Below are 10454 nucleotides of genomic sequence, written 5' to 3' on the forward strand. Positions count from 1 at the left end.
CGAATCGTCTTGACATTCAAACACAATGGCCGCATTTGACTGGACTCACGTTAGCGGATCCCGATCCCGCGGGGTCAGATCCAATAAAAATCATAATAGGTGCTGATCTTTTCGGCTCCTTAATTCTCGATGGTCTTCGCAAAGGTGCCGCCAACGAACCGATTGCACAGAATACCGTCTCAGGATGGATTATTTCCGGGCCTACCGCGCATCCACGACCGTTATCTCAACCGTCGATCGGAGTGCATCACAGTTCTGTAACGGATGATCTCGACCAAACTCTTCGACGATTTTGGGAAATCGAGGAAGTTCCCACTTCCGAAAAATTAACTCCAGAAGAAAAGGCTTGCGACGACCACTTCCATTCGACGCATTCTCGCAATTCCGAAGGTCGTTATATAGTCAGACTTCCATTCAAAACCGGACCCCCTATCAATATTGGAGAGTCTCGACATACCGCACTTCAAAATTACCTTCGCACCGAAACCCGCCTTAAAACGGATTCAAAGAAATCAACAGAATATCACAACTTTTTAAAGGAATATTCTGATCTGGGACACATGCAACGCGTCTCAGAACCCGAAAAATTAAACGACTCCACTCAAACCGTGTACATCCCGCACCACGCAGTATTCCGCGCTAACAGCGCAACTTCGCAAATCCGCATCGTTTTTAACGCATCAAGCCGAACTTCCAACGGTACGACGTTAAACGATCACTTGCTTCCGGGTCCTAAACTTCAACGGGACCTTGCCTCAATCATTTTGCGTTGGCGCTCATTTCGATACGTTTACTCCGCCGACGTGGCAAAAATGTATTGCCAAATTATCGTCGATCCACGAGATCGTGACTATCAGCGCATCTTTTGGCGGCCGTCTCCATCATCTCCAGTGGAAGAATATCGTCTCTGTAATCGTAACGTACGGCATGACGTCAGCTCCATACCTGGCATTGAAGGTTTTGAACCAACTCGCAAACGATGAGGGTGCTTCATTTCCGTTGGCGACTCCCATAGTCGATCGTCAAACGTACGTCGACGACTTTATTTTTGGTGCCGACGACAAGGCGCTCGTCAAACGCGCGATCAGGTTGCTTCCCTTCTAAAAAGAGGTGGATTCGCTCAATATTTTTTATTTTTACAGTTGCTCAGAATATCGCGGTGTTGCAGAACTTAAGATTCTCTAAATCGATGACTATCGTCCTTCACATTTTCTTTACAGTTGGAAAAATTGCCATTCTCCATCGGGCTTGTTATAAATTAATAAGAGGCTACAGCATAATGTAAGGGGATAAGCGGCCTCAGTAGCTACCTGGCCAACTAAAAAGGCAATAGCTCCGCGCTCACGACTAAGCTTCGATAAATTACCTTTTGTCTACAGAATTAGTAATTCCACCAAACCGTCGGGAATCGCGAGTCCGCTTCGAGGATTCTGGGACGATCTCAGAAAGTGCGGTCCTTTTTTATTTTAGCGTCGGCGGCCTCCCGGCCTGGGGTGCTCGCTGCTGGAACACCACCTCTGCCCTTTTAAGGGTGGACGGAGCCCAGCGACTCCGTTAGGGGGGGGACTCGTTCGCCACACGTGTGGCGGACGAGCCCCCCCAATCGCTCGTAGGGGATGACGTACCCCGACTTCAAACCTCTGGCCGCCGGAGCCGATAGGGGGGAGCTTGCTCCCCTCACCGGGTAGTCTCCCTCCTGCCACTCCATTATGCCGGTGTTCCGGCGGGGCGGTGGGGGGAGCCCGGACGGAGAGCGGGATGGCACGTCATCGCCATCCTGCCTCTGCCGCATTCCCTGGCTGGGCCTGAACGCCATTGCACGTCGGTGTTCCGGCGGGCGGGAGGGCCTGGTTGGGGAATGGGGAGGTCCCTGCGCTCCTCCTAAAGCCGGTGCTCCGGTGGGGGGGGGGGCAAGGGGACGGAGCTCCGCTGTCGGGGGCCGGACGTGGTCCGGTTGGCCCGGCAGTGGAGGGCCCGACCCCGGTGGCGTAACCGTGCGTGGCGCGGGTCACCGGGGGGCGGGAAGACAGACGGGTAGTGAGGCCGCTCGGACGTTTCCGAGGCCGGGCCTGCTACCTGGAAGACCTCTCCGGGGGCCGCTGGGACGTTTCCCAGGCAGGGCCTCGGGAGAAGCCTTCAATTGCGCACAGTACAATTGGACACGTGCAATTGCACACAGTGCTATTGGACACATAATGTTGCGCACCGTTCATTTGGACAGTGTCTGTGCGACACTGAACTGTGCGACATTGAACTGTGCGACACTGAACTGTGCGTAAAAGAACTGTCCAATTGAACAAACGCTGATTTAGAAAGATTTATTATTTATAAATTAGCAAAATTTCCAAACAGGGCTCTACATGCATACGCGTGTGTCTGTGTATTTTAAATTATATTTCGATAACCTGTGTCCAAAAGCAACGGTGTCCAATTGTACGGTGCGCACAAGAACTGTGTCCAAATGAACGGTGCGCAAAAGAACTGTGCGCAAAAGAAATGTGCGCAACATTATGTGCCCAATAGCACTGTGTGCAATTGCATCGTGTCCAATTGTACTGTGCGCAATTGAGCCTCTCCCGGGCTTCGGAGGGTCTGGAGGATCGCGCCGACAGTCTGTCGGCCGACATCCGCCGTCGGAGCGCGAACCGGCCGTCACTCCATGTCTGGGGCCGTCGTCCTTTTCAGGGCGAGCGGTCTGGCACTGGGCCGGGCGGGGAGCGCTCAGGCACTGGCGGAGCTTCCGCCTCGCTGGGCGGGACGTGGTCCCGTTTCGGGGGGGCGGGAGGACCCGACCCTGGCGGCTTAACCGAGTGTGACTCGGGCCGCTGGGTGGGCGGGGAGGTAGCCCCGTAGGGCCATAGGTAGGGCGAGCGCTTAAAGCGCCGGGATGTGTGTGTAATTCTACACACATGTAGCGGATTATGGCACCTACGGGGCGGTGGACCACCGGGGCCGTCGGAACGTATTTCCGGGTCGGGGCTCGGTGGCCGAGAGGACGTGTCGTTCGGGGCCGCTCGGACGTTTCCGAGGCAGGGCTCGACGACACGGGGCCCTCCGGAGCCGCTGGGACGTTTCCCAGGTCGGGGTCCGGGGGGTTGCTGGCGGGGGGCTGTCGTGGTCTCCGGGTAGTAACCCGGGCCCGGCAGCCTGCTCGGACGAGGGGGACGGCAGGGGCCGCTCGGACGTTTCCGAGGACGGGGCCCTGCCAACCCCCGTGCCAGGGGGCCCACTCGATAGTCCACGCGTCCTAGAGTGGACTACCCCCCGGCGGAAGAAGGATCCACGCTGGTCGCCACGGCGGACTGGGCGGAGGGGGGCGGGCTTCCCCCAACGTCTTATTTCGTCCGTGGGGCCCCCCGCCGTGGCTGGCACGTGCATGGTGTCCGCGTAGTCGGAGGCGCGGAACCCCCCGAAAACCTCCTCGCGGGGGTGTGTAGGGGGCTGGAGCCCAGTGGCGGGGTGCGCGCATCCCCCCGCCCCGAGGCATATGCCGACTCCCCGGGGGAACTCGGGGGCCCGGGTCGTGGCCGGCTGTGGTCATGTTTCGCAGTCGGTCGCGGCCCGGTGGGGGTATACCCCGGTCGGCGGAGCCATGCACGGAGTGGGGATAATCCAAAATGAGTGCTAATAATCGAAACACCTTTTCGGATGTGGAGGAGGGAGAGGGCGGCGAAGCGACCGAACACCAGCCGCAGCCGAGGCAGCCTAGGGCTGTTGAGAGGGCGAACCTTACGTCTTCGTGGGATCACGATCAGCCGATCCCGAAGACGAGGACGTGGCTACCAGAACGAGGAGCCGAAGCTCCTCGCGAGGGAGGAGACCGAGAGCCGGTCCTCTGTGCTCAAAGAGGTCCAGTGATGTAGACCCACCAAAGGGGAGCGACAAAGATCGCGGTGGGCTGGGAGAGAGTCCGGGATAATCTGGTGTCACCCGCTCCATCCGGGATAGACACCTCGGACAACGGGGAGGACGCGACCCTCACCGGAGAAGGCGACGCCGACTGCGAGATGGCGAGTGCGCAGTCGGCGAGTGACTCGGGGGGCAGCACCCGGTCACACAAGTCGCTAACCGGGGCGACAAAAAGAGCAAAGAGCACCGACAGGGGGACTCAGAAGCGGAGTAAGGTTGAAAGGTCTCACAGCTTCCCAAAGAGGGGAAGGGGGAGACCGATCACCGACCCGTCGGGGAAAGGGGTTGACAGGGAAGCGAAGGAGAAAGCGAGAGCGGAAATCGCTCTGCTCGAGGAGGAAAGAAGGAACCTCGAGGAATACCTGCGGGGGGACTACAGCTCCCTGGAATTTCCAGCCAGGAAGGAGGAGCTGATAAGGGAGTTGAGGGAATCTATCCCAAATACCCCGTCGCGAGATCTGGTGGCGCAGATGATCGCCAGCTTGGTGGACGACCTCGCCACCAGATCAAGCCGCTTGAAGGGCGGCTTTGTCAAGCAGCTCAGAGAAGGAGCCGCCTTTTTGGAGTACGCGGCGGATGCCCTGTTCAGCTGGGCGAACACCGGCTCGGCTGGCAGGCTAGAGGAGGAGAACCAGCTCCCTCAGGAGGCAAATAGAGGCCCTCCAGAGGGAGATGAGGGACAGGGAGGAGATGCCTCCTCCTCCTCCTCCCCCCGTTGTCCCCACGAACATCGATGGGGGGGGCGATGGACGTATCCCCATCGCAATTGGAGGACATACCACCAGAGGATACACCGAACGTCCTGTCCCTCTACCTATCGGCTAGGGGTAGGCAGAGGGATCTGACGGAGGGGGATAGGGGGAACTTAGTCATAGTTCCTTCTGCCCCCCCGGCGGAGGGATGGAGGAAGCAGGGAAAGGGGGAGGGGGCGATCCCCAAAAAGGGAAAGACCCCCTCCCGGTCTTCAGCAGCGAGGAGGCCCGATCCATCACCATCTCCTTCCAGACGGGCTCTACCAAAGAGCGCGAAGGAATTGGAGAGGGTGGTGGAGAGAAGCGTAAGGGAGGCGGTCGATCGATGTAGGAAAGACATGGATCGACAAATGAAGAGGATGGAGGAGATGATTAGGGCCCTTGTGGCCGCCGGTGGGGCCCGAAATAGCGGTCCCGCGGCTGCCCCCCCCCCTCGTAGGGGGAGGGGCGGCCGCTGGGGACGGCCCGGTTCCCGACGGCGGCCGGAAGGCCCAAAAGAAGAAGGGGAAGAAGAAGTGGGGGAAAGGGAAGGCGACCGAAGAACGGCCGCAGCCCGTCCCCGCTTCTTCTTAGAAAGGCGCCCCCAGGGGATAAAGGCGCCGGGGAGATGTCCACTGCGGGGGCGGGGAAACAGTCGGGGGCGATCTTAGCCCCCGAAACGGGACCCTCTGCCCCGCCCACGGAGAGGCCGTGGACAAAAGTGCTGGACAGCAAAGAGAAAGCGGCTGACAACAAGGCGAATAAGGGAAAAATGAAGGCCCCCCTCCAGGCCCCAAAATAAGGGGCAGGGAGGGGGGATGAAAAGCCTCCCCCCAAGAGAAGGATACCGCGGACATCGGCCGTGGTCCTAACGTGCTCGGACACTGGGGACTACGGCCGTATAATGTCCGATATGAGGGCCAAAATTCCGTTGGCGGAACTGGGCATCGGTGGCCGGACAAACATCAGAATGGGGGCCACCGGTGCCACAGTTGTGGAGATATCTGGCCAAGACCACGCGGCCAAGGCCGACCTGCTCGCGGCCCGCATGAAGGAAGCCCTTCATGCCGAAAAGGGTGCGCAGGTAGATCGGCCTATTAAAAAGGCGGAAATCCGCCTAAATGGATTGGAGCATTCAATTAAGGCTCACGAGGCAGTACTGGTCGTGGCTACCGCGGCCAACTGCGAGGTCCATGGTACAGCATGGGGACATACAACGGCCACCTAGGGGACAGGGGAGCCTATGGCTCCGCCTGCCCCTAGCCGCAGCCAAGAAGGTGTCCCAGATGGGGCACCTTATAATCGGCTGGTCAAAGGTGAGAGTGACCCTTCTCGAGGCGCGGCCGCTTAGGTGCCACAGATGTCTCGAGAAGAGTCACACCCGTGGGACATGCCCGAGTCCCACGGACAGAAGTGGGAGGTGCTATCGGTGCGGCAAGCCCGATCACATCTCCCACGACTGTCGGCTCCAGGTAAAGTGCCCGCTATGTGCGGACCAGGGAAGGCCGGCAGGACACCTTCTGGGAGCGAAGAACTGCTCCCAGAAGGTGGTTAGAGGGAGGGAGCCAGGTCGGGAGCGACCTAAACAGCCAACTGGCAGCGGCTCCGGGGTTGAGGCTGGGGCCTCAAGCGAAGACAAGGGCGGGAGGGGCGGGGGCTGCTAGTGGGGGAGAAACCTCTGCCACAGCGCACCCCCCGCGCCCCCCGCGATAGAGTAGAGGAAACAGCGAGGGTCACCGACGAGGTGGCGATGGAGGTCGAGCCCCTTCTAGAGGGGGGAACACAGAGCGATAATGCCTGGCTCCTCTACCCCTCGGATAATGGGGGGGTTCGGCCTCCTTCAGGCCAACGTGGCCCGCTCCCCCAGGGCCCAGGACCTGCTTATGCAGGCCCTGGCGGAGGGGGGCCACACGTTAGCGGTAGTGGCCGAGCCGAGCCGCGTCCCGCCTAACCACTCGAACTGGTTGGGCGGGCGCAGAAACAAAACTATCGCCATTTACTGGCAGTCGTTGCAGGGTGCGCCCACCACGACCGCCCTAGAAAGAGGCGATAGGCACGTCATCGTGCAGTGGGGGCCCATCACGGTCGTGGGGGTTTATTTAAAACCCACCAAGAGCCTCGTCCATTTTGAGGGCTGGCTGTCGGACATCGAGCGATTTGTTCGTCGCTTGAGTCCGAAGCCGGTCCTGGTTGCCGGGGACTTCAATGCCTGGAGTACGGCTTGGGGTTCCCGGCGAACCAACAGCAAGGGCGAGGCCTTAGAAAGGTGGACGGCGGCGCTCGGCCTGGTCTTGTTGAACCAGGGCCGGGTTTCCACCTGCGTGCGGCGGCAGGGAAGTTCCATCATAGACCTCACTTGGGCGACCCCCTCCGCCGCGCGACTAGTCACCGGGTGGAGGGTGATGCGGGACACCGAGAATTTATCGGATCATCGATATATATCGGTGGAACTCGGTGTACTCGCATCACTCGAGCGCCGCCGAGACACGACCGCGATGGGCCCTCAAAAGGCTCCGCGAGGACGCCCTGATGGCCTCCATCGAGGCCGCCTGCTGGGTCCGGGGGACTTTCCCTGAGACCCATGAGACGGATCCCCTGCAAGAGGCTGAGTGGATCGGGGCAACGTTAACAGCAGCGTGCAACGCTGCGATGCCCTGATCCAAGACTCGGCCTCGACGGGCTGTCCACTGGTGGACGGACGAAATCGCCGACTTGCGTCGGCGAGCTGTCCACCAGCGGAGAAGACTTGCCTGCTGCAGGCGCAGGGGCGAGCAGGCGGCCGAGGAGAACGAGGGCTACCTTGCGGCAAAGGCGGCCCTCAAGAAGGCCATCAAAGTGGCGAAGGGCCGGGCGTGGACGGAGTTCCTCAACTCCCTTCAGGAAAATCCGTGGGGGCGCCCTTACAAAATGGTACTCGGGAAACTGAGGCCATGGGCGCCCCCGTTAACAGAGCGGCTGGACGTGGGATTCGTCCAGAGGGTGGTACAGACCCCCTTCCCCGACGACATCGGGGAGGATGGGGGGCCACCCTTACAGCCGGGGGAAGACTCCTCCGACTGGGACGACTCCCTCGACGTCCAGCCGGAGGAACTCCAGAAGGCCGTCAGGAAGGGCCTTAGGGGCAACACAGCCCCGGGTCCTGACGGCCTCCATAAGAAGGTCCACGCCCTGGCCATGGGCGTCCTCGCGGAGCAATATGTACGCATATACAGCGCATGCCTTAGGAGAGGGACTTTCCCCCCGCAGTGGAGGGATAGTGCCATATTGGTACTCCTCCAGAAGGAGGGAAAGGGTGTCTCTCTCCCGTCGGCGTATAGGCCTATATGCATTTTGGACGAGGTGGGCAAGCTGTTCGAGCGCTTGCTCGTTAACCGCCTCGTCCAGCACCTGTCCCAGACGGGCCCCAACGTCAGCGGGGCTCAGTTTGGATTCAGAGAGGGCCTGTCAACGATGGACGCGATCAAACGCGTTCAAGCCCTCTCTGAGGAGATGACGTCCCAGGGGGGGGATGTTAGCTATATCTTTGGATATTTCCAACGCTTTCAACACCCTCCCCTGGAGACATATCAGGGAGTTGCTCCGACGCCACAGGGTACCGTCGTACTTCATTCGCGTCGTGAGCGACTACCTGAGGGACAGGTGGGTCGAATATATCGACCAAGGCGGGATACGCCGGCGGGAGAGACTGCGCCGAGGAATGCCCCAGGGTCCGTGTTGGGACCATTCCTTTGGAATCTGGGATATGACTCGGTGCTACGAGTTCCCCTCCCCCCCGACTGTAACGTCGTCTGCTACGCAGACGACACACTTGTGACGGCCGGGGGCTGCAACTGGGGGGAGTCCCTCTCCAGAGGAGAGAGGGCAGCGGGAGCAGTCATTGGCTCCATCCGCAGTCTGGGCCTCGAGGTGGCACTCGGCAAGACCGAGGCCGTGTTGTTCCACGATGGGGCACACGGCAAGCCGCCCAAGGGACTGTCCCTGACTGTGGATGCGACCCTCGTCGGGGTCAGTCACGAGATGAAGTATCTCGGACTGACGCTCGACGACCGATGGAGCTTTGAGAGCCACCTTGCCGGGGCGGCCGGGCGTGCTGGGGAGCGGGCGACCCCGCTTGGTTGCCTTCTCCCCAACCTGGGTGGCCCGGACGGCAGGGTGCGTCGGTTGTACGCGAATACGGTCAGCTCGGTAGCGCTCTACGGGGCCCCAGTTTAGGCCCCGAGACTTGCGGCATCGAGGCATGCGCGCGCCAAGATGGCGCGTGCTTTTCGCCCGATTGCCGTGAGGGCCTACCGGACCGTTGCGTACAACGCGGCGGCGGTGATCGCCGGTCTCCCCTCAATGGAGATCGTGACGGAGGAACATTACAATATGTTCCTCGAAAGCCGCGAATCAGGGGGGAGCCGATCAGATGGACGGCGAACCACCGTGCTCGGCAAAGACTCCGGCACCGGCGGCGCGCAATCGCCAAATGACGAGAGGCGTTAGTAGCCTCGGGGAACAACACCCCGGGGCTACGCGTCGTTGGGGCAATCGGGCCCCTCCTCGACCAATGGGTCGATAGAGGATGGGGCGGGTTGTCCTTCAGGATGACTCAGGTGTTGACTGGTCATGGGTGTTTTGGCCACTACCTGAGTCGGATCGGAAGGGAGCAAACTCCCGGCTGCCACCACTGTGAGGCCGTGGACGACACTGCCCAGCACACGCTGGCAGAGTGCCCCGCGTGGGCGGATGAGCGGGCAGTGCTCGTCCACGAAGTAGGACAGGACCTCTCTCTTCCAGCGGTGATTGCCGCTATCCTGGAGGAGGAGAGGTCCTGGCATGCATTTGCCTCCTTCTGCGAGAGAGTCTTCTCGCAGAAGGAGGCGGCGGAGCGTGGGAGGAGGGGTCAGATACCCCTTCTCCGCCCGCCACAACGACAACAGCGGCGGCGTCGGGCACGCGGACGTCAACCGCGGGCCCGGCCTGCTGCGGGGGACGGAGCGGGGACCAGTGGGGGACGAGCAGGCCGAGGTACACCATCACCCCCAGCCTCCCCCCCGTTGACGCGGGACAGAGCGAGACTTCTGCCCCCGCTCCGCCCCCTACCTTGTTACCGCCTGTACCGTCCTGACGGGCGGGGAAGGGGTCGTCCGCAAGTCTGCGGACGATACCCCTCCCCCTCTCGCGGCGGACAGATCACCGCGAGGATAGCGGTGAGGCGTAGGCTCTCCCCCAATAACATCGGGGGAGATGGCCTGGGTCTGACGGGCTGGGGTTCCCGTCGGGCCCGGCCTCCATCGGAGGCGGACGGGAGGGGTGGTGGCTGCCTCCCCCGTCCAAAAGAGTAGAGGGCTCCCCCGTAGGGGGAGCCCGCCCTCCCCCCAACGTCACCGGGGGGAGGGAGCGCGAAGGCCCGCTAGACCAACGGCGGGCCGGGGGGGCGGACCGGAAGGAATGACTCCGTCAATACCCGGCCATCCCCCCAAAAGTCAAAGCACCGCGCATGCCACCGCAGGAGTTTAGTGGGTAAGCCCGCGCGCCAAACTACATCTTGGCGCGCACCTCGCTAGATAGAGGAGCAGTCCCACATAACCCGGGTTCAGTCAATAAAACCCCCTTCCAGGGGGGTCCCGGGTATCCATAAAGGATTCTCCTGCGTTATAAAAAAAAAGATATTTGTTATAATTTATCATTTGGCCAGATGATCAAATATGTTCCAATATTCAGCGTGTCTAAAAATAGAGTTTTGATTTTATGCACATTTTTATTCCAATTATATACTTTTAGTATGACAATCAAGATGACAACCCAATCGACACAGATCATCAATGACGT

The 10454-nt window shown here is 60.5% G+C and overlaps 1 protein-coding gene across 1 annotated transcript; it reads left to right on the forward strand.

Moving 5' to 3' along the window:
- The first annotated feature begins 6460 nt into the window (after positions 1 to 6460).
- LOC105556664 lies at positions 6461 to 7216 on the forward strand. The gene has a single exon (XM_012003758.1). It carries the CDS (start codon positions 6461 to 6463, stop codon positions 7214 to 7216), a length of 756 nt encoding a protein of 251 aa, XP_011859148.1.
- Positions 7217 to 10454: the final 3238 nt, after the last annotated feature.

The sequence above is a fragment of the Vollenhovia emeryi genome, unplaced genomic scaffold (assembly GCF_000949405.1).
Source record: "Vollenhovia emeryi isolate VEMERY1.0 unplaced genomic scaffold, V.emery_V1.0 DF939858.1, whole genome shotgun sequence".
NCBI classification, from domain to species: domain Eukaryota; kingdom Metazoa; phylum Arthropoda; class Insecta; order Hymenoptera; family Formicidae; genus Vollenhovia; species Vollenhovia emeryi.

Coding starts and splice junctions, on each gene's coding strand:
- LOC105556664 (XM_012003758.1), top strand. CDS start 6,461: ATGGGGGGGTTCGGCCTCCTTCAGGCCAACGTGGCCCGCTCCCCCAGG.